General features: G+C 46.1%; 2 protein-coding genes across 2 annotated transcripts in view; both read right to left on the bottom strand.

The window, feature by feature from the left end:
• The window catches only part of frem1a (Fras1 related extracellular matrix 1a), an 80,692-nt gene that overhangs the window by 40,995 nt on the left and 17,338 nt on the right, over positions 1–22,359 (bottom strand). The window contains exons 2-13 of the mRNA XM_080742042.1: positions 20,305–20,491; positions 19,683–19,899; positions 19,010–19,177; positions 12,029–12,123; positions 10,668–10,792; positions 9,420–9,605; positions 8,612–8,808; positions 7,740–8,072; positions 6,250–6,358; positions 4,942–5,073; positions 4,008–4,165; positions 3,021–3,207 (exon numbers count right to left, since the gene is read on the bottom strand). Coding sequence (XP_080598168.1) covers positions 3,021–3,207; positions 4,008–4,165; positions 4,942–5,073; positions 6,250–6,358; positions 7,740–8,072; positions 8,612–8,808; positions 9,420–9,605; positions 10,668–10,792; positions 12,029–12,123; positions 19,010–19,177; positions 19,683–19,772 — 1,780 coding nt within the window. The 5' untranslated portion in view covers positions 19,773–19,899; positions 20,305–20,491. The remainder of the gene's footprint in view (positions 1–3,020; positions 3,208–4,007; positions 4,166–4,941; positions 5,074–6,249; positions 6,359–7,739; positions 8,073–8,611; positions 8,809–9,419; positions 9,606–10,667; positions 10,793–12,028; positions 12,124–19,009; positions 19,178–19,682; positions 19,900–20,304; positions 20,492–22,359) is intronic.
• Positions 526–2,313, bottom strand: LOC308298575 (sodium- and chloride-dependent creatine transporter 1-like; the record flags this gene model as incomplete). Its single annotated transcript, XM_080742220.1, has 1 exon — positions 526–2,313. The coding sequence occupies one exon, from the start codon at positions 2,311–2,313 to the stop codon at positions 526–528; it is 1,788 nt and encodes a 595-aa protein (XP_080598346.1).

Raw genomic sequence — 22,359 nt, forward strand, 5'->3', positions numbered from 1 at the left:
TTAAAATGATTCCAATACGGAACTAAAACTTCCTATGGTTGGCCGCTAGTTGCGCTGTTTTCCCCCCCGGCCCCATTCATTTTCCCCTTTCGTTTTCTAAACTTAATTAACATTTTCATAAATACTTTATGGTTCCTATCGCTAGTTAAAAATTGCCTTTCAATCACCATGATATGAGTTTTGTGAAAATACGGTCCCATTTATGTTAAAATTGATGATCAAGTTGCGGGGGGCGTGGCCAACTAAGCTGATACCAGCCGGCTGTGTTCTTCTTCGTGTGCTGTATTTCGGGAGGCTCAACACCACATTCTCCCATGTATCCCTGCGGTTGCTATTATGATATTTAGACACCGTTGTCTGTCTGTGCCAAGGTTTGTGTGGACCACAAAATACCTCCACTGTTTTTTTTACAGGTTTTATTAGGTGATTTAATTTTTTTTTACATATACAAATATTCAACTTCAATAATATACATCTTTCCGTTGCAATCCGGTAAAGATCACGTTCCATCTTATAGTTCCGGGCCTAGACAATGCTCTCGTCGTCCGACCCCGCCTCCGCTCTCTTGTCCCCTTTCCCCGGGGACTTGAGAGACTCGCTGGCGCCCGTGTCCTCCAGATGATGTGGACCCCACACGGGCGTGTTGAGGTGGACCCAGCGCTCCCGGAAGGTGCCCTCGGCGCGCAGCAGCTTGTAGAGCATGACGCCGGGCACACACAGCATGGAGGACAGGGAGATGCACCAGCCCACGGCCTCGCCCCACCACGGGTACACGTAGGTCTTGTTGTAGGTCAGCGGCGTGTAGTTGAACACGTGGTACAGGAAGACGCCCATGCAGACGCAGGGGCTGACCACCAGCCAGCAGCACCGTATCCACAGGCTCAGGCTGGGCTTGTAGCCGATCATGCGGGCGACGTCGTCCATGAAGCGGCCGGCACCGTAGAACCAGGCCACCGCCACGCACTGCAGCAGCGCCTGCCAGAGCAGCGTGATCCCGCTGGCCGCGTAGTAGTCGTACAGCTGGAACACGTACATGCCCCCCTGGGTCACCATGGAGAGGCTGATCAGGAAGCATATCACGGTGTACGCGGCCGCCACCGTCTCCCGCCGGTAGCGGAGTCGGTTGAGCCTGGCGGGGAGGAGGTCCATCGCGCCCGCCATGAACCCTTCCACGCCCACGAACTGGCTGTCCAGCCCCAGCAGCAGCAGCATGAAGAAGAAGAGCGTGGCCCACACGGGCGCGCCGGGCATCAGCGCCACGGCCGTGGGGTACGCGATGAACGCCAGCCCCGGGCCCGACTCGGCCACCTGCGAGATGTCCACGCCCTTCTCGCGGGCCATGAAGCCCAGCACGGAGAAGACCACGAAGCCCGACAGGAAGCTGGTGCCGCTGTTCACCAGCGACAGGACGTAGGAGTCCCGGTAGCAGTCGTAGTCGAAGCGGTTGTAGCTGCCCAGCGCCGTCAGGGCGCTCATCCCGATGCCGTAGGAGAAGAAGATCTGCGTGGCGGCGTCGATCCACATCTGCGGCTCGCCCAGCTTGGACCAGTCGGGCTTGAGGTAGTACACGATGCCGTCGCGGGCGCCATCCAGGGTGACCCCTCTGACCAGCAGGATGACCAGGACCACGTAGGGGAAGCTGGCCGTGAAGTACGCCGCCTTGCCCGAGGACCTGATCCCCTTCCACACGCAGAAGTACACCAGCATCCACACGGCCACCAGGCACAGCACCAGCTCCCAGTTGAGCGTGCCGGGCTGATGCAGGCCCTCCGAGATGGTCAGCACCTTGTTCTCCCAGAACTCCACCACGGGCGAGCGGGCCACGTGAGCCAGCTCGTCGCAGGTGGCGTTGGCGGGGAAGGCGGCGGCGGCGGGGATCGCCAGGGTGCCGTCCAGACACTTGGCCAGGACGAAGCACCCCGGGGTGTTCCAGGGGTTGCCGCAGGTGGCCCAGGGCAGGGTGGACCAGGTGAACATGGAGTACAGGGACGTGATGAAGTAGTAGAAGGCCCAGGCCATGATGATGATGTAGTAGGTGTTGAAGTACACCACGATGACCATGGAGGCGTAGCCCAGGCCCCGGAGCAGGGGGGAGATGTTCCAGGTGTTGACGCCGCCCGCCTTCATGAACTGACCAAGGGCCAGCTCCAGGAAGAAGATGGGGATGCCGGCCAGGAGCATGACCAGCACGTAGGGGATGAGGAACACGCCGCCGCCGTTCTTGTAGCACAGGTAGGGGAAGCGCCACACGTTGCCCAGGCCCACGGCGAAGCCCAGGCAGGACATGACGAACTCCAGCTGCCGCGTCCACATCTCCCGCGCCGCCTTCGCCGGGGGCTCTCCGCCCCTCCGCGCCGCCGCCGCGGGGTGGTCCTCTTCGTCGGGTGGTCGGGGTTCCCTCTTCTTCATCACCAGGACCTCCTCCAACCCCTCTGTCCTCCTCTCACCGAATGGAGCCTCCATCAATAGGGTTTAAACCCGGAGGGTTCTATCCAGTATTTGTATCGGTCAATAGGGTTTAAACCTGTAGGGTTTATCTAATCTTCGTATCGGTCTAGTATTTGTAACAGTCAGTAACAGTCAGTAACAGTCAGTGCTGAATTCTGTTTCTAGCTATTGTTTTACATCTGTTTGTCTGGGCGTCCGTCGTGTTATGTCATTCTACTTCAGTCACCCATGACGTCCGGCTCTATGACATCAGTCAGCTCCATATATGGGCATTGTGCGTATCAGTTACTGATCATCATCTGCAGGTATTCATGATGCACGGAGACATACTGTACAGACTTGCATACACACAGAGACACTTGCAGGAGCGGTTGGTACAGCGTAAAAATCTATATATATCGAGGGGGTCTTATCACCTAGCCTGAGATCAACTCCTTTTCCCAAGAGCGCCGTGCACCTCCAAAATTATTAGCCAATGACAGGTCAGCGTTCTTTGTGATGTCACCACCAACAAGTGCGACCTGATATAAATAACAAAGGCGCATGTGAGGCTACTGCTCTGATCTGCTGACCTGTGAGTCCTGGTCCAGGGATCTTCATGATCTCCCCGGCCTGCGGAGGCCGCGTGACGTTGTAGAGGATGTAGTCGTCACTGGAGTCCATGTCGGCAGCCTGGAGCACAGAGCCTCGCAGCAGAGCCGTGGTCCCTTCTGGAAGCTCCAGCAGCATGTTGGTGATCAGGAACGGAGGACTGTCGTCCTAGAGAGGAGTAAGACCATATTATTATAGTTAACTAAAACTAAGACCAGGTATATGTTAGTATAGTTAACTACTGTAAAACTATCACCAGGGTTATATGAGTATAGTTAACTGAAACTAAAACCAGGTATATATTAGTAGGCTATAGTTAACTTAAACTAAGACCATTGGTGTCATTGTCAGGGTATTTGTCCCTCTTTGAATGATAATAATGTAACCCGTATGACATGTGACCACGTCCAGGTCTCAGCCTGTTGGAGGGACAGTCTCGTCCAATCACGTGGGAGCAGCTGCAGATCGTGGACAACGACAACCTGAACGCCGTGAGGGTGGTCACCGTGGACGGACTGCAGCACGGGAGGCTGACCGTCAGAGGTCAGAGGTCACTGACACTCATAGCTAGGGGAGGAGACCTTGGGGAGGACATTGATGGGGAACTTGTGTATAAACATGCAGAATGGTTCTAACCTTGGGGAGGACGTTGATGGGGAACTTGTGTATAAACATGCAGAACGGTCCTAACCTTGGGGAGGACGTTGATGGGGAACTTGTGTATAAACATGCAGAACGGTCCTGACCTTGGGGAGGACACTGATGGGGAACTGTTGTGTATAAACATGCAGAATGGTCCTAACCTTGGGGAGGACGTTGATGGGGAACTTGTGTATAAACATGCAGAACGGTCCTAACCTTGGGGAGGACGTTGATGGGGAACTTGTGTATAAACATGCAGAACGGTCCTGACCTTGGGGAGGACGTTGATGGGGAACTTGTGTATAAACATGCACAATGGTCCTAACCTTGGGGAGGACATTGATGGGGAACTTGTGGCGGGTCTGGTGTCGTCCGTCCGTGATGCGGAACACAATGAAGTCCTTGGCGCTGTCGCTGTCGTCATGGTGATAGTGAACCACGCCCGCTCTGATGTCACTGATGGTGAACAGGAAGCCCTTCCCCCCTATGGGATTTCCATGATTAATTAGTAATATGTTTGGTTATTGGTTCTTATTTGTCATTCAGTACAAGTACAGAACAAAATGTGTTACCCAGGTCCTGGACATGGCAGACCATTGGCTGACCAGTGTTAGGCACTAACTATTTTAAGTAATATTATGACTAATGTTACCACTGAGCGAGAACAGTAACAGGTGAACCATTAGTGATTTCAACCTTCTCTTATATCAAGGTTCATTGTGTATTTGGCATTTGATAAGATTTAGCCTCTCAGATGCAAAACAGAGAATATTTTGTTATCGTTGGATGAGTGTATAGTTTATGGCTAAGTACTCAATATTCACACATTGAGTACAGTATGCTATGAATGTCAGTGACCTCTGACGATCGGTCAATACAGTATGCTATTAGGGATGCATCGATATGGAAATTACTACTGATGTTTAATAACAATTTAGCCGATAGCCGATACTGTTACCGATATTTGTTTCTTTCTTTTTTGGTGCCAAAAAAAACAACAACAAAAAAAACAACAACATTACAAGAAATATCTGTTCAGAATATATTCTCTTGATAAGCTGTAAAATAACCAACACACCAACATAACCAGCACAAGATGTATGCTTATCAACAACAGATAAATATCGGTCACTGCCATCGGTTAATGTCAGCATTATTTGCCGATACCGATATTGACCGATAACGGCAAACATCTGTCGATACCGATGTGTGGCCGATATATCGGTGCATCCCTAGCTATGAGTGTCAGTGACCTCTGACCTCTGACGGTCAGCCTCCCGTGCTGCAGTCCGTCCACGGTGACCACCCTCACGGCGTTCAGGTTGTCGTTGTCCACGATCTGCAGCTGCTCCCACGTGATTGGACGAGACTGTCCCTCCAACAGGCTGAGACCTGGACGTGGTCACATGTCATACGGGTTACATTATTATCATTCAAAGAGGGACAAATACCCTGACAATGACACCAATATCAAATGTTGATTAAGTCCACTTAATCGACGTGGAGGCGGCGCAGAAGCGGCGCGTCAAAACATACGACCCCATTATTTTCAATGAACTAACCCACACCAGTGCCGTCAGACGCGCGCAGCCGCGGGTCTGCCGCCTCGCCTGCCGCGCCGATACGCCGCTGTTCTATTTTTCCAGCGTTGCCGCGCGTTGAACATGTTCATGGTTCTCCCCACCGGGGGAAATGGATGTGCTGTGTGGCAGCACGCCGCATCCAGTTGGGGTTACCTCGCGGCACTTCACGTGCATCGATACCGTGACGCTCCCATGTTATATTTTGCCCATATCTCGATCCGAGCTGCTGTGTAAACAGACTAACTAGCACATATCTTTGGAACGGTTAGAGCTTATAGATAAATATGCTGACTACTTTAAAAAGTAAGAAAAACGTCTTCTTTCAATCACCATGATAAGCGTTTTGTTAAATTAAGGTCCCATGTATTTTAAATGTACTTTTTAGTCTATTCATTCCAATGGGTAGAGTGAACGTGAACACAGCTTCTGAATCATTCTTTATCTCCATGGTCACTGAATATTGGACCCAATTGCCAAAAGCCACACGATATTCCCAAAATGTTCATTCTAAAATGGCTTTCTTCAGATACACAAATAAGGAGAAAATCAACTTTATTATCGACCTTTCTCTGTCCCATGCAACACTCTCTCGCAGCATCTAGAGCCAGTAAACAGGATGTTCGTGAGATTTGCCGTCAGACGCCGGCACGCACTCAGGGGACCGTTTGTAGGATTTGTGTCCAATTTTGCCTCTAGTGGGTAAAACTTAGCCTGGATCTGGCTTTTGATCCGGTCTGGAGTGGATGACGTCCTACGGAATCAGTTTCAACCCTGTTTTGCGCATGCGCTAACTGGGTTAAAACTGATTCCGGTCGGTAGTCCGTTTTGAATACAAAATGACGTAGGATGTCAATCGGTCTAGACCGGATCAACCAACCTTTTTTAGTAAATGAATACTGTTTGAAAGCCTGGTGAGGCGAGGTTACTGTAGGTAAAACTGGGACGGATAATCTTCCTAAATTAAAAATCTTAGGAGACACCCTACCCATGTTCCAGGACACCCTGGGAGCGTTGGTGTGGGCGTTCCTCACAGACATGTGAACCGTGATCTCTGGGCTCTTCTCAAAGAACAGGTCATAGACCACAAACTCTACCTGGGGAGGGAGGGGGAGGGGGAGGAGAGAGAGAGAGAGAGAGAGAGAGAGAGAGAGAGAGAGAGAGAGAGAGAGAGAGAGAGGATGTTTAATTTAATGATCATACACTGTGTGAGGTGAGAAATGCTGAACACTCCTCTCTCTGCCCGTACTGCACTCTACCATAGGCCTACAGATTGATTCTATCCACCCTCTTCCGCGATAATTTACTGTAGAATTATTTGTGGGACACATCCGGAGAACAGCAGACATACAAGCTCACGTCACGTCGCAAATGCAACCGTTGTGAGCTTGTAGATCACTCTCGGCTGCGACGCCGGAAACTGCCACACACCTTCTGCGCAATGCATGATGGGATGTTGGAAACTTGTGGATAGCTTCACGGTAATCTGCGGTGAAATTCCTCTTGGTTCTCGTTGTGCTACTGCAAAAACACTCTCTTAGATCAAGGGGTCCCAAACTTTTCAAGCCATGAACCGAAATAATAAACTAAAATAAGCAATTGCAATTGTAGGAGTTGAGGCGTTGCATTTATTTTGACTCGGTGCACAGATAAATATTGTGAAAATAGCTATGCCTCTTTCTTAGGTGCTTCTGTACGTATCTGATAGTTTGGCCAATGTTTGACCACCGTATTATATATCGTATAGGCCTATACTGTCTTAAATGTAGGGTATAAAGTGTATTCCAGTGTATACCTCATAGTTCCTGTGCTGGGTGTGGGAGGAGTATAAAGTGTATTCCAGTATTCACCATATTCCTGGCCCTCTCTATGGAGGCTGCCATTTTCTTTTACAGAGGGCGCTATAGAGTTTTTCTCTGTGTGCTGCTTAAAAAAACATCTTTTCACTTCCTCCCAAGTAAGGAAGTGACACGGAATTGTCTGTTGCCAGATTTTGCCAAAGAAATAAGCCCAACAGAAGCAACTAGGCCAGGGGTGGGCCACTATATTTTCACACTCACTCCAGAGGGCCACATTGCATACAGTCAAAGATAGCAAAAGTAGCAGATCTACAAACTCAAAATGTGTCACAGTGCAACACATTTTGAGCTTGTAGATCTGCTATTTTTTATTGGAATTCTGAATAGGTTTTTAGCCTTTTTTTTTTTTTTGAATCCTGAAAATTTGCATTTAATTTCATAGTAGTTACCTACTTCTCCCGCGAGGGAAATTCAGATATCACAGCCCAACCCAGCTGCTTTTTTCAGCTTAACCCAGCTGAACCCAGTGCTGCCCACAAGGAGCGCGAGGGGGAGGGGAGCAGTGATAGCTGGAGCGGGGAATCGTACCTGCGACCTCTGGGGCCACCGGAGTCCTAGGTATGGACACTAACCACTCAGCCATCACTGCTCTAATTTTAATTGCATTTATGTGGTATACCTCATAGTTCCTGCGCTGGGCGTGGGAGGAGTTGGGCGGCTGGTAGGCGATGAGCATGTCGTTGAGGTCCAGCCAGGTGAAGGAGGTGACGGGGCGGGTGTGGTCAGACAGGTGGGCGATGAAGCCCTCCCCCGGGCCGGGGGGCCGCGTGACGTTGAACACCAGCAGCTGCTGGGGGCTCTCCTGGTCCTCGGCGTCCAGCGTGGCGGTGGACAGCGGCGTCAGGACGAACTGGTCCACCTCCAGGATGAACATGGACATGAAGGAGGGCTTGGGAGGCTGGTTGGGCACCGCGCCGCCCAGCACCCGCACCGGCAGCCACGCCCGCTCCGACTGTGTTGGACAGGGGGGGGGGGGGGGGAGTGGGAGAGAGTTACTAGGGCCCAAGGTGGAGGAGGGGCCTTAATTATAGCTATACTATAGCTAGTGAAGAATAGCAGACATACAAGCTCACTCGGTGCCGCGCTGCGAGATATAAATAAATAAATAAGGGGGAGGTGTAGCGATGGCCGCGGCGTGAATGACAAAGTTGTCAAAACGCTTGTCGAGTGATCTCCAAACTAAAAAGCAGTTATAATTTCAAGATAGAAGTATTTTAATTGGCCAGACTAGGATAGAATACAATAGAACTTCAGAAGATACTTCTATAAAACGAAGCATGGATTTGCACACACATTCAGTGAAGGCAGTTCAGAGCTTCAGGGAAACACCGAAATGTGCGCTGCGTGTGCCATGTTTAAAAAATCACATATTGGGACATGGTCTGAAAATACATTTCTGTCTTTTTGGCTTTAACCTGTGAGATTATAACAAAGCAATTTTATAGCAAAGTTACAAGGTGTAAACGTTCCTGTCAGAGCCAGCCAGGGTACCTGGAACACTTGGCCGCTCCGGGTGTCCTTGAGCTCCAGGGTGAGGGGGATGTAGTCCAGGTCTGGAGAGGGGGGGTCGGTGTGGTGGTACTTCACCCCCAGCAGCAGGAACTCCTCACAGGGGACCCTGGAGATCTGCACCAGCTTCAGGCCCTTCAGGCAGTCCTCTCTGCGACACATGGCTCTGGCCTTGTTGTCTGTCGGTTGTACAAGAACCAACACGTGTAGAGGTTTAGTACAGTGGTTTGGTACAGTAGTACCAAACCAGAGTATGTACTCAACGAACACACTCTGGGACGTCCTCTGCACAATTGGGGAAATCTCGCTTTTGCGAACGCCCATCATTTCGACCGGAGGGTTAACGACTCACTCCACGGAGGTTAAGGTTAGGGTGAGGGTTAGAGTCGGGTGTCGAAAAGATGACATGTAGTAACCCGCACAATTATTATTGCTATTATTTACTAGTCTCGCCTAACGCGGACATTCTATGCCCCATTCACTACCCGGCAAATATCCCAGGAGTCTCCGGCCAATAGCATTTGAACCACAGTTACAGGGGGTTACAGTTACAACTATAGCGAGTCTATGATAACAGCAGCTCCTACCTAGCTGTTGGAGTAGAACTATAGTGAGTGTATGATAACAACAGCTCCAACCTAGCTGTTGGAGTAGAATCAAAGCGAGTCTATGATAACAACAGCTCCAACCTAGCTGTTGGAGTAGAACTATAGTGAGTGTATGATAATAACAGCTCCAACCTAGCTGTTGGAGCAGAACTAAAGCGGGTGTATGATAACACAGCTCCAACCTAGCTGTTGGAGCAGAGGGATGAAGCTCTCCGGCTGGTCTCCTCTGGTGGTGGCCAGGTGGGGCTCTCCAGTGACCAGCTGTCCGTGGGCGGGCAGGTGGGTGTCCTGGGTGTCCACGTGGACACTGCACTCCACGCTGGAGCGCCGGTCGTAGTGGAAGGACACCACGTCTCCGTCTATGATGCCTGGAAGCAAGGGGTGCAACACTTAGACCAACTCATCCATCTGATCAATTATAAAATACACATCTTATCTGATCATTTAATAAAATAATTGATTAATAATGAATTTGGATTTCATTAGAAACCTAATGAAAATATCCGTTCCACATAGTATACAACTCTTAGGTGCAATTCATTAATATATAACACATATACATTATCATTTTGGGGCGGCAGTGGCTCAACGGTAGAGAAACCGTCATCAGAACACAGAGGGTTCCCAAAGGGTCCCAGTTCGATCCCAGGCACCCCCAGAGTTATTGTCCTTGAGCAAGACTCTGAACCCCAAGTTGCTCCCGGTGAGCAGGGTGGTGCCTTGCATGGTTTCCTCCGCCACCGGTGTATGAATGTATGGGTGAATGTAATGAATGTGTGTGAGAATGGGTGAATGTAATGCACAATCTATGTCAAGCAGCCTTGGATAAAAGGCAATAAATGGTGCATTTATATCACCATTTACCAATTACCATCATATTATATTATTGAAAAATGTAATAAATAGAACTATTCTTTTTAATGCTTTGTTGCAGGTTTGTAGAACCATGTAATCCATTTCATCAATAATATCTTACAGGTTTTCTACACTTGATAGAATACTCATTGAGTGAATAGTGTACCTGACAGACTAGTAGAACTCATTGAGTGAATAGTGTACCTGACAGGTCGTAGAACTCATTGAGTGAATAGTGTACCTGACAGGACGTAGAACTCATTGAGTGAATAGTGTACCTGACAGACTAGTAGAACTCATTGAGTGAATAGTGTACCTGACAGGCCGTAGAACTCATTGAGTGAATAGTGTACCTGACAGGACGTAGAACTCATTGAGTGAATAGTGTACCTGACAGGACGTAGAACTCATTGAGTGAATAGTGTACCTGACAGGACGTAGAACTCATTGAGTGAATAGTGTACCTGACAGGCCGTAGAACTCATTGAGTGAATAGTGTACCTGACAGGACGTAGAACTCATTGAGTGAATAGTGTACCTGACAGACCGTAGAACTCATTGAGTGAATAGTGTACCTGACAGGCCGTAGAACTCGGGCACCTCCAGGGCCTTGGGCCCCAGCTGGATGACGCTGCAGTCTGGCTCTGTGATGTCCACGTGCAGGGTGATCACCTCCATGTAGGTGTCTGTCTCTGAGAACCTGCAGGGAACGCACACACACGCACGCACACACGCACACACGCACACACACACACACACACACACACACACACACACACACACACACACACACACACACACACACACACACACACACACACACACTCACACACGCACAGTGAAATCGTTATCAACACATTGAGTGCCTAAGAAATCGTTATCAACACATTGAGTGCCTAAGATGTCCAGGAACGTCTTAAGCCTCTATCACCGCACATTTTAGGTGTAAAGCTATCCACCTAAAGTGAGAAAATAAGTGGAGGCCATCATAGTCAGTCACGGTGAAGTCCTATCACTGTGACTGACTGGTCTAGTTCGACCAATCAGTGAACGGGGTGATGGGTCGATCTGTCTGAAAGTAAAAACAGAGAGATGTGTCGGGACTCGCGGTGGAAAGCTCTTCACCGCGAGTAATGACGCAATGTTGTAGTTTTATGACTTAAAAAGACTACACCGTGGTGGATAGCTTATCACCGTGGTGCCTACTATGATAGGGGCTTCAGCGTTTGCACCCCTGGAGTGCCGCGGGACCCTTAAGATGTCCAGGAACGTCTAAGTGCGTTACCATTGTAAACAACAGCCAGTGCTCTACCGCGGACGGGAGTGATGAAAACAAAGACTCCGTTTCCCATCATGCCTCACGAATAAATGTGGTCAGGATATCCTACCGTCCATTCACTTGTATTCATCATGATTAAACATGATGGCACTGTTAAAAACAGCTTGGCGACTGTTATAGAAAAGTAATGAGCTACTCATTTTCTCTCACTCTTGAGAACAGCTAAGGGCCTAATTTAATTTAGGCCCTCCGCTCCGAGGCAAGCAGCAGCCCTTTGTTGTTGTGAAATCCACAGTAATGCCTCATTCACATACAGAAAAGCCAAGTTAATGGTTTGCTTGGTAATTCAATGTATTGTCTATGCAAACCAGCTTTTAAAATTTCCAAGCTGGAAAAAAAGCTTGGAATTTTTCAAAGCTGGTTTGCATAGAGAATACATTGAATTACCAAGCAAACCATTAGCTTGGCTTCTCTCAGTGTGCATGCAGCATAAGGCTTGTGGCAACCACACTGATTGTATGCATCCAAACTGTCCAGTTACCCATTTAGACCTGAACGCAAATCTGTGTCACTTTAGATTTGAACCACTTTCACCATTATTCTATGCGCCTTTATCTATTAAAAAATAGCAGATCTACAAGCATTAACATACAGTACCTGTACAGTCGAAGCTTGACCGTGTCCTCCTTCAGTAGTGGACATCCGTTGTGGACGTACTTCACCTCATCGGCCAGGTAGTGGCAGTCAAACACCTGTTCAAACATACAACCACGCTATAGCTTTTAATCTGTTAAACACCTGTTCAAACATACAACCACGCTATAGGTTTTAATCTGTTAAACACCTGTTCAAACATACAACCACGCTATAGCTTTTAATCTGTTAAACACCTGTTCAAACATACAACCACGCTATAGGTTTTAATCTGTTAAACACCTGTTCAAACATACAACCACGCTATAGGTTTTAATCTGTTAAACACCTGTTCAAACATACAACCACGCTATAGGTTTTAATCTGTTAAACACCTGTTCAAACATACAACCACGCTATAGGTTTTAATCTGTTAAACACCTGTTCAAACATACAACCACGCTATAGCTTTTAATCTGTTAAACACCTGTTCAAACATACAACCACGCTATAGGTTTTAATCTGTTAAACACCTGTTCAAACATACAACCACGCTATAGGTTTTAATCTGTTAAACACCTGTTCAAACATACAACCACGCTATAGGTTTTAATCTGTTAAACACCTGTTCAAACATACAACCACGCTATAGCTTTTAATCTGTTAAACACCTGTTCAAACATACAACCACGCTATAGGTTTTAATCTGTTAAACACCTGTTCAAACATACAACCACGCTATAGCTTTTAATTTGTTTAAGCCCCATGTTACTCAGTGGCGTCAGTTCAGCAAAATCTAGGGTGGGATGGGAGTCCTCATGGAAAAGAGGCATTACATTTTGTATAACATGGTTCTATTGTGGAAATAGCAGATCTACATGCTCACAACAACGCCTCGCAGTCTGAAAAAAAAAAGAGTTTTGTCCGTTTTTTACACAGGTTTCTACGGTTTCTTTGTCTGGATGTGGCAGCCTGGAACGGTTGTTCAAGTGCAGCTAAACTTGGCGTGTTAGTAAACGTGCCACAATTAACAATAATGCATTGCACCTGTGCAGCTGACCTGCGGAACCTGGGCATGTTAGTAAACGCGCCACAATTAACAATAATGCATTGCACCTGTGCAGCTGACCTGCGGAACCTGGGAATATACCATCTTGTCAAGATGTGGAGAATACAAGTGTGGAGAATATAACATTTTATAATACCTTAATTGTTAAAGTGACCATTTTGTAAAATTCTGCATTTGTAGTTATTTTACTAACATAATAACCAGCACAGAGACATTCATGGATTTATATTTTAAAGTAACTTTTATTTTCCCCCCCTGGACCCAGGGTATGGCAGCTGCATACACCTGCCATACCCAATTGACGCCCCTGATGTTACTGCTTTGCTGCAATCTACAAGCTCACAATGAGTCACACTGTAATGCAATGTGAGCTTGTAGATCTGCTATCTACAACTTTTTGGGGGTGGGGGGGGGGGGGCATTTGGAAATTATTTTATAAATACATTTGTGGCAATTGATCATTTTGGGAAAAGTTTGGAAATTTGTCAATTTTGGAAGACAGCGTGTCACTGGTTCCCGCCCCGTTCCCGACGACCTTTACTGCGTGTCACTCGTGCGACCGCGGTTTTCCCGCTGAACCTGTGCGCAACGGTGGGGGGCGATGGGCAAGGAGGGTTGCGAGCTCTTATGAGAAACAACTAAAATAAGACCTTAAAACCTGCATGGTGAAAACAGTTGCGTGCATTAGCGCAAGATGACGATAAAGGCAATCATTAAATGGAAAACATTAAATTAACTTCTGAAAAGCCTACTAGGCCTACACTAGGCGACTAGTAAAACTAGTGGAACCGCGATCTTGCCACACGTGAATAATTGTGGTTGTAAACAATAACTCAAACAATATAAATCCTTAGTCTAGTAGTGGGAAGAAGAGGTTATCATCATGGCCCCAAATCACTTTTAAATATCTTGAAATTGGCGACGAGTCTCTTACGAAATCCAAAAGAGCGCCTCTCATTTCATGAAGCTATATAACCTCTCCATCATCGGCAATATAGTCCACCGCTGTGCTCAGGTTCACCAGGAAAACTGCGGTGGCGTCACTCCCCATGCATCTCTCCCCGTTTCCTGTCAGTCTACTGTCCTATCAATAAAGGCATGAAAGTCCCCCCAAAAAACAAGTTGTTTAGCTTATAATGACATCATTCCCAAAGCAGGAATTCCAGGTTGGATGCACTTTATACACACCAGGTCCCAGGGTTCCATTCAAGCACATGAGTATGTTGACAGACTCTGAGCAGGTATTTGAACTGTGAAGTATCAGTTACTGAAATAACTTCAACATTCTTCACTCTTACTGGGGAGGAAATGAAAGACCTCACAGCCCTCACATTCACTCTTTACTGGGCCTAGCAGAGGAAATGAAAGACCTCACAGCCCTCACATTCACTCTTTACTGGGCCTAGCAGAGGAAATGACAGACCTCACAGCCCTCACATTCACTCTTTACTGGGCCTAGCAGAGGAAATGACAGACCTCACAGCCCTCACATTCACTCTTTACTGGGCCTAGCAGAGGAAATGAAAGACCTCACAGCCCTCACATTCACTCTTTACTGGGCCTAGCAGAGGAAATGAAAGACCTCACAGCCCTCACATTCACTCTTTACTGGGCCTAGCGGAGGAAATGAAAGACCTCACAGCCCTCACATTCACTCTTTACTGGGCCTAGCAGAGGAAATGACAGACCTCACAGCCCTCACATTCACTCTTTACTGGGCCTAGCGGAGGAAATGAAAGACCTCACAGCCCTCACATTCACTCTTTACTGGGCCTAGCGGAGGAAATGACAGACCTCACAGCCCTCACATTCACTCTTTACTGGGCCTAGCAGAGGAAATGACAGACCTCACAGCCCTCACATTCACTCTTTACTGGGCCTAGCAGAGGAAATGAAAGACCTCACAGCCCTCACATTCACTCTTTACTGGGCCTAGCAGAGGAAATGAAAGACCTCACAGCCCTCACATTCACTCTTTACTGGGCCTAGCAGAGGAAATGACAGACCTCACAGCCCTCACATTCACTCTTTACTGGGCCTAGCAGAGGAAATGACAGACCTCACAGCCCTCACATTCACTCTTTACTGGGCCTAGCAGAGGAAATGAAAGACCTCACAGCCCTCACATTCACTCTTTACTGGGCCTAGCAGAGGAAATGAAAGACCTCACAGCCCTCACATTCACTCTTTACTGGGCCTAGCAGAGGAAATGAAAGACCTCACAGCCCTCACATTCACTCTTTACTGGGCCTAGCAGAGGAAATGACAGACCTCACAGCCCTCACATTCACTCTTCACATTCACTCTTCGAGTACATTTTGAATGTGCATGGGAATTTTAAAGAGTTTTTCTAAAAGGCAGTGTTGATACTTTTACTTAAGTAAAACATTTGAGGATTTTCTTCCCCCACTGTTTCAACGTGGATGCTGAGGTCAATGTCAATAAGCGTGTGGTGATGCGAAGCGTTGTGAGCTTGTAGATCGTCTATTTTCAAATAGCCTAGGTATAAAATAGGGCTACAAGTGGTTAATGTATGTTTTATAATATTATATCTGCAAAGTAACTAGCAACTAAAGTTTTCAAATAACTGTACTGGAGTAAAAGTACAATATTTGGATCCGAGATGTAGTGGAGTAGAAGTAAAAGTACTGGAAATTGGAAATGCTCCAGTAAAGTACAAATAACTCAAAATTGTACTTAAGTCCATTACTTAAGTAAATGCACTTAGTTACTTTACACCACACAAACACACACCACGCTGAGGCATGTCTGTTGCAGAACAATGCTGTCTGTCTGTCTGTCTGTCTGTCTGTCTGTCTGTCTGTCTGTCTGTCTGTCTGAACAATGCTTTAGAGCAGAGAGCCCTGGGAGACAGGGTGTCTGTCTGTCAACACTGTGTCATTAGACACACAGACAACATGTCTCGCACGCGATTGCTCCCACGCACGCACACACACACAACACTCACACACATGCACATGCATGCACGACGCACGCCCACACACAGTTCAGATAAGATTCCTTTATAGTGTACCACTTTAAAATTCCATTCTTTGTCAGATTGTGATGATGATGTCTTTGTTATTATTTTCCCACAGTTGACAACACTGCTTTTTTTATCATGTACTGTATCCTATCACCACCATCTGTTTTAGTTACGGTTCTCGAAATGATCATATTTAATGACATGGAAGGAGGGTAGCCTTGTGCAGTGTTTCTCAACCACTGTGCCTGGGGACCTTTGGTGTGCCCCTGAGAAGGGTCAAGTGTGCCCCTTGAAACTGCTTGAAAGCCAGTATTGTATTTATCATTTTAAAATGATTCAAACTAGTGAAAACAGCCGATCTACAAGCACACAACGCCTCGCACCTCGCGGTGCGAGGCGTTGTGTGCTTGTAGATCTGCTGTTTTCACTACTGTTGTGCGACGACAGCCTTGTATGATAAAGCAGGGCTTTACTTTGCGAAGAAACGTACACATTTGAAACTTGGAGATACAAGGTTTCTTCCCGACAGTGACGATATTTATGTTGGTGTGCCCATGGATTCTTGGGACATGAAAAGTGTGCCCATGCAGAAAAAAGGTTGAGAAACACTGCTCTAGTGTTATTGTAACAGTTGGAATTCATCTGCACAATACTTAAATTTAGTCAGAGAAGAGGACTGCTACAGTGTGCCCCTAAATAGGAATAGGAATCTTTAAGAGGAATGATGTTGATTTCCATGAAACAAACCAGAATGCAACCAAACAGTGTCTGTCATCATCATCATCTCAACTATCAGGACAAAATGCAGACTGTGTGTAGGCTATACCCATATGCTTGCGAAGACTGCCTCATTGGCCAAACATTTAGGCTAATATCGGTGCAAATGGGCCAACATGATCTATGCCGATACCCATATATCTGTGAAAGGCAAAATAATATCTCTGCATATCACCTAATATCTAGAGTGTCTGCCCTGAGACTGGGAGGTCGGGGTTGGATCTCCGGCCGGGTCATATCAAAGAATCTAAAAGTGGGACTCAGTGCCTTCCTGCTTGGCACTCAGCATCAAGGGTTGGATTGGGGGGTAAGTCCCTTCGAACATACTAGCACCATGTCTAGGGGGAGTACTTGTACACACTACAGAAACAGGAGATATAGGCTTCTGCCCTATGGGCCTCTGGGGTCTGCAAGGTGTACTCATATAGACGGATTATGAAAAAATGGGCCCCTGGGCCTAAAAATGCAAAGGGCCCCCCTTCTTACGACCGCAGAGCGACATATCGACGGTGTGTGTTCCGCAGCCGCGCCAGAAAAAAAGAAAATCGTTTTTTAAGTCCCAAAAAAGAGCCCCTGAAATGTATAGAATAGTTATACCGTAACTATAACACACAATATTGTGTAGATAACATAGTAGCTATTCTTGAAAACATTTTGGATGGGTTTATTTTCCCTCTGCTCTGCCCTAAAAACAGTGGTGCCAGGTTCAAAGTTATTCTATGCTGTGTGATAACATTCTTCATCATGCTTATGTTAGCTGCTAAAGCAACTTAAAAGAAAAAAATAAGAAAATCTAACAATACTTTATATAAAATCAGGTGCTGACTTATTTATTTTAGATATATTATTATCTATATTTTAATAATACATTATTCATTATACTTCTTGCAAGAGTTTGGCCCCTATACATGCTTTTCATGTTTATGCAAAGAATCTCACTTGTCCCAGGCAGCCAGGTAAGGATGGTGGTAACACATACTTAAAGGACCATGCAGTCAGGTGTTACAGTATATGATGCTATGGTATGAATGAGGGGGCCCATTTAGATTAATAGGGGTAGATAACATAACAGTTATGTTATCTACCCCGGTTTATCTACTACCACTACATTGTTGTAATGTGTGACATTAGAAAATGTAATGTTGTTGTTGTTTTGCACTTGCTTTTTGGATCCCTCACTCTGAAGTCTTATAGATAAACTGAGGAGCTAAACACTTACAATTTAACATGCATCATGGTGTTTTAGGAATATTTGGGGTTATTTTATTGACATGAACGAATAAAATAGTGTCTGGCAAATAGCGCAACGTTAATAACAGGGACACAGGTTCACGGTGGCTCAAGCTGAAGGGCCCCCTAGCTCAGGGGCCCCTGGGCCTAGGCCCATTGTGCCCGTTGGGTAATCCATCCCTGGGTGTACTTATTTATTACCTAATATTGGTGTCACCATCAGCCCCAGAAACCTAGTAGGTCTATCTGTCAGCCTCCAGTGGAAACCTACTGTAATTAGTGTGGTTGCTTAACCCTGGTAATTGACATTATCGAAACGAAGCGGATAAAAGCGCCAAACTTTGAGGCTTCTTTAAGACCTAATGATGGATTTTAGCCTTGGGTACCAAACTTTATTTTGAAAATTACCCATAGAATTATCCATATCAAGTTGGGCTCCCATCAACTTTCTATACAGGAGGAAAATACCCAGAAAGAATTCTGCTTTAAGTAGGATGTGATGGGTCTAACTAGGGGTTTGTCATGATTCTGAATCCATTGCAAGCATTTGTTTTGCACAAAAACCTTTCCTTGGGATTGATATGGATAATTCTATGGGTCATTTTCAAAATAAAGTTTGGTACCCAAGGCTAAAATCCATCTTTTGGCCCTAAAGAAGCCTAAAATAAAGTTTGGCACTTTTATCCGCTTCGTTTCGATAATTTTGTTAATTCAACCCACTAAATGCAGCACGTCCAAGTCAGTAGGCTTAACCGCAGGGTTTTATTACAGCCGTATAAATGCCTGGAACACACAAGATCTTTTACAGCAACGCTTACCAACCTGGGTTCCAGGCCGCCTTAGGGGGGCCTAAAAAGGTTTGTTTCTACACAGCTTTTACTGCGCGGTAGTAATTGTTTTAACACAGTTTTTACAGCTTATAGTAGTAAGTGTTTTCCATCACCTGAGGCGTCAGCCGGCCCACCCGCTGTGTGATCGGTTCGTTCTGCACCACCTCCACCTTGCAGCCGTCCTTCTGCTGGGGGATGATGAACTGCAGCGCCCCCTCCAGGAGGGAGGCTGACTGGCCCCGCTTCACTCTCAGCCCCCTGTTGACCGTCACCAGAGAACCCTAGCACAGAGGGGGGAGGGGAGTAGTACTCATTTATTCAAGACATTCTTAGGCTGCACTCTCACTGGAACGCACTAAGTTGTGTGAGAGTTGTGTGGGGGAGGCGGGGGGCAGAGACAGCACGCATTTGTTTTGCATGAAAAACATTCCTTGGGCTAAAAACGGACCCACAAAACGATGGTTTAGTGATGAATCATCACTTTTCACCATTTTGTAGGGGCCATTAGTAGCAATGGATTCAGCGTCATGAAAAACCCCTAGTTTGACCCCTCACATGTTACTTAAAGTATATTTATTTTTTGTAGTTTTTTCCTGTATAGTAAAGTTAATGGGACACAAACACAAATCAGTTTTTTGTGAGGTTTCCCCCAGGAGTTGAATTTCAACCTTTTAGTACATATTATTACACAATACACACCTTTAGAAACACATTGGTGAAGACATTTCTTGGTAACGATTTACTTTGCAGATTTTCTTATGTTCCCCTTATTACTACTCTACTCACCTGTGAGCCCTGCAACGTGCCGGCAGTCAGAGCCAGGAGGAGCATGGGGATCCATCTTCTGCAGGCCAACACAGTCATCATCATCATCATCACAGTCCCTGGACTCTACATGTAAGAGAGCAGGGGTCTGGTCTCTGCTAGGCTGCAGGGGGAGGGGTTTCGATGGGAGTGGTTGGGTTGAGTTGATGAGCGACTGGTCTCCGCTAGGCCACAGGGTCTGTGGTGGAAAAAGTACTCACATGTTAATCTACTGCAATATAGAAATACTCTGTTACAAGTACAAATCCGGAATTCAAAATGTACTTCGGTGAAAGTACAAAAGTATTGGCATCAAAATGCACTTAAAAGTACCAAAAGTAAAAGTACATTTTTTTTTGAAAATAGCAGATCTACAAGCTCACACCGTGTGAGCTTGTATAGATCGTCTATTTTCAAATAGCCAGGATATAACATAGGGCTACAGTGGATTAATGTATGTTATATAATATTTAAATTTATATCCGCAAAGTAATAGTAACTAACGTGTTCAAATAAATGTAGCGGAGTAAAAGCACAATATGTGGATCCGAGATGTAGAGGAGTAGAAGTAAGTATTGGAAATACTAAAGTAAAGTAAAAATACCTCAAAATAGTAGAGAATAGCTTAGGTACACCACTGGGGGGGTGGTTTGGGTTGTGATGATGATGATGTCCTCCAGTCTCCACATGAAGGTCCTGTGTGCCTGGTTGTGATGTTGAGTTTTGTTGACTGATGACAGTCTCTCAGTGTCACGCTGTCACATGGTGCAGGGGGGAGGGGGGGACAGGAGCTGAGGAAGACATTGTGACACAATTTTGAAACGTTCAATGGAAAAGTTCTCAACATTCCAAATGGACCCTTCAGGGCTCTATGTTGATTGTCTTAAGTACCAGCTCTTATGCCTTAGCTTAAGACCTACCTGGAGACGTGGCAAATGCTGTTTGGACACTCAAAACAGTCAAACAGCATTTGTCACGCCTCCAGGTCTTAAGTTAATGGGGCTTTTAAGCCGTGACATCATTTTGTAGGCAGAGGAGAACTCTGCCCCCAGAGCATTTTCTGTCCCTCGCTATTTCAACAGATCCGAGACAAAAATAACGACTAAAGTATAATATTCTAACACTTTCCTTTCAACAACAAAGAGAAGAAAATGTGTAAATAGTAAAAATAGTAAAAAGATTCACGGAAACTGGGGGCAGAACTTCTCCTCTGCCTACAAAATTATGTCATACTTAACAGCCCCTATAGTCAAAGAGCTGGTACGACATTCAAAAAGTGCCCTTCCGAGTCTGTAACTCTGAGAGTGTACAAATGGAACCAAATGGACCCTTACGGGTCTGTAACTCTGAGAGTGTACAAATGGAACCATTACAGACCCTTACAGGTCTGTAACTCTGACAGTGTACAAATGGAACCAAATGGACCCTCAGATGTAAATAAACGTGGGTGACCTACCAAGCTGACCTAGTATAGATTCCCACAGTCAACTAGTAAGTACAGTACTACAGTAGAGGTTAAGAGCTATTGGTCACACTTGACTAACCTATAAGCTTCTTGTACTTGTAGTCTTGTACTTACTTATTTTTAAAATTTATTTTTATTTTTTATCAACAAGCAAACAACATGTCACCTTATAATCTGTATGCCTATGACATGCCCAAAATATAGGGACGCCATCATCGCCATGTGGAACGTGGTTAATTAATGAAAAGTATTTACGTATACTGTAGTGCTGTATTTAAATCTCATTATCTTCCTTAGATCCATCGGGACAGGTTTTTCTCACGTTCATTTCATGAAAATGAATGTCTTTGGACATACTAGAGCTTTAACGATAATACACGGTACAAATATGCCAACAGACAACAAGATGCTACAGCTTCACACCTGATTCATGACCTGACATGGTTTCAAATCTCAGTTTAAAACCACTTACAACCTATAAACTTAGCTGACCCCAGGGCTCTCTATACTTGGTTCACTGCTTTTTCTCCCCCTCAACACGAAATATCTTTGCCGAAAAATAGCCGATCTACAAGCTAGCTGTGAGCTTGTACAAGCTTGTGAAAGTGACTGTGACTCTTGTAGATCGGCTTATCGTCCATGAATAGGAGTGCTATACAGCCTGACATTCTTCTACGCTGTACTCCCTAATGAAGACAGCTTAAAGATAATCTTTACAAACAGGAAACAGATAATGCTGTGTATACGACATCCCAGGCCGATGAAGCACTAATACTAACCAGTAAGACGCCCTAAGGGCGAGAAGCGGCAAGGTCACGCTGAAACAACAGAGACTGACGCAATATGTCCATATGGGCTTTACAGATGTGGGCTTAATATTGATGACATCAGGGATCTCCATATAGGGGCATAAAATGGACAGGGATGGAATTAATTTGCAAGTGTGACTCACGTCGCGACAACCACACTGGTTATCATGAGACTGACTCAATAAATATGTCCATATATGGGCATTCACAGATATGGGCTTAATATTGGTGTCATCAGGGAATCTCCTTATATGGAGCGTGACATGAATGCGTGACATGAGGTGTGACGGACAGACATGATATGCAGGTTTTCATACTGAATGCGACCTGCGGTCGCAACTAGCAACAATACAAACAAGCAACAACAGCTGCCTATGCACCAATA

Source organism: Nannobrachium achirus, assembly GCF_963921795.1.
Source record: "Nannobrachium achirus genome assembly, chromosome: 14".
In the NCBI taxonomy this organism is placed as follows: domain Eukaryota; kingdom Metazoa; phylum Chordata; class Actinopteri; order Myctophiformes; family Myctophidae; genus Nannobrachium; species Nannobrachium achirus.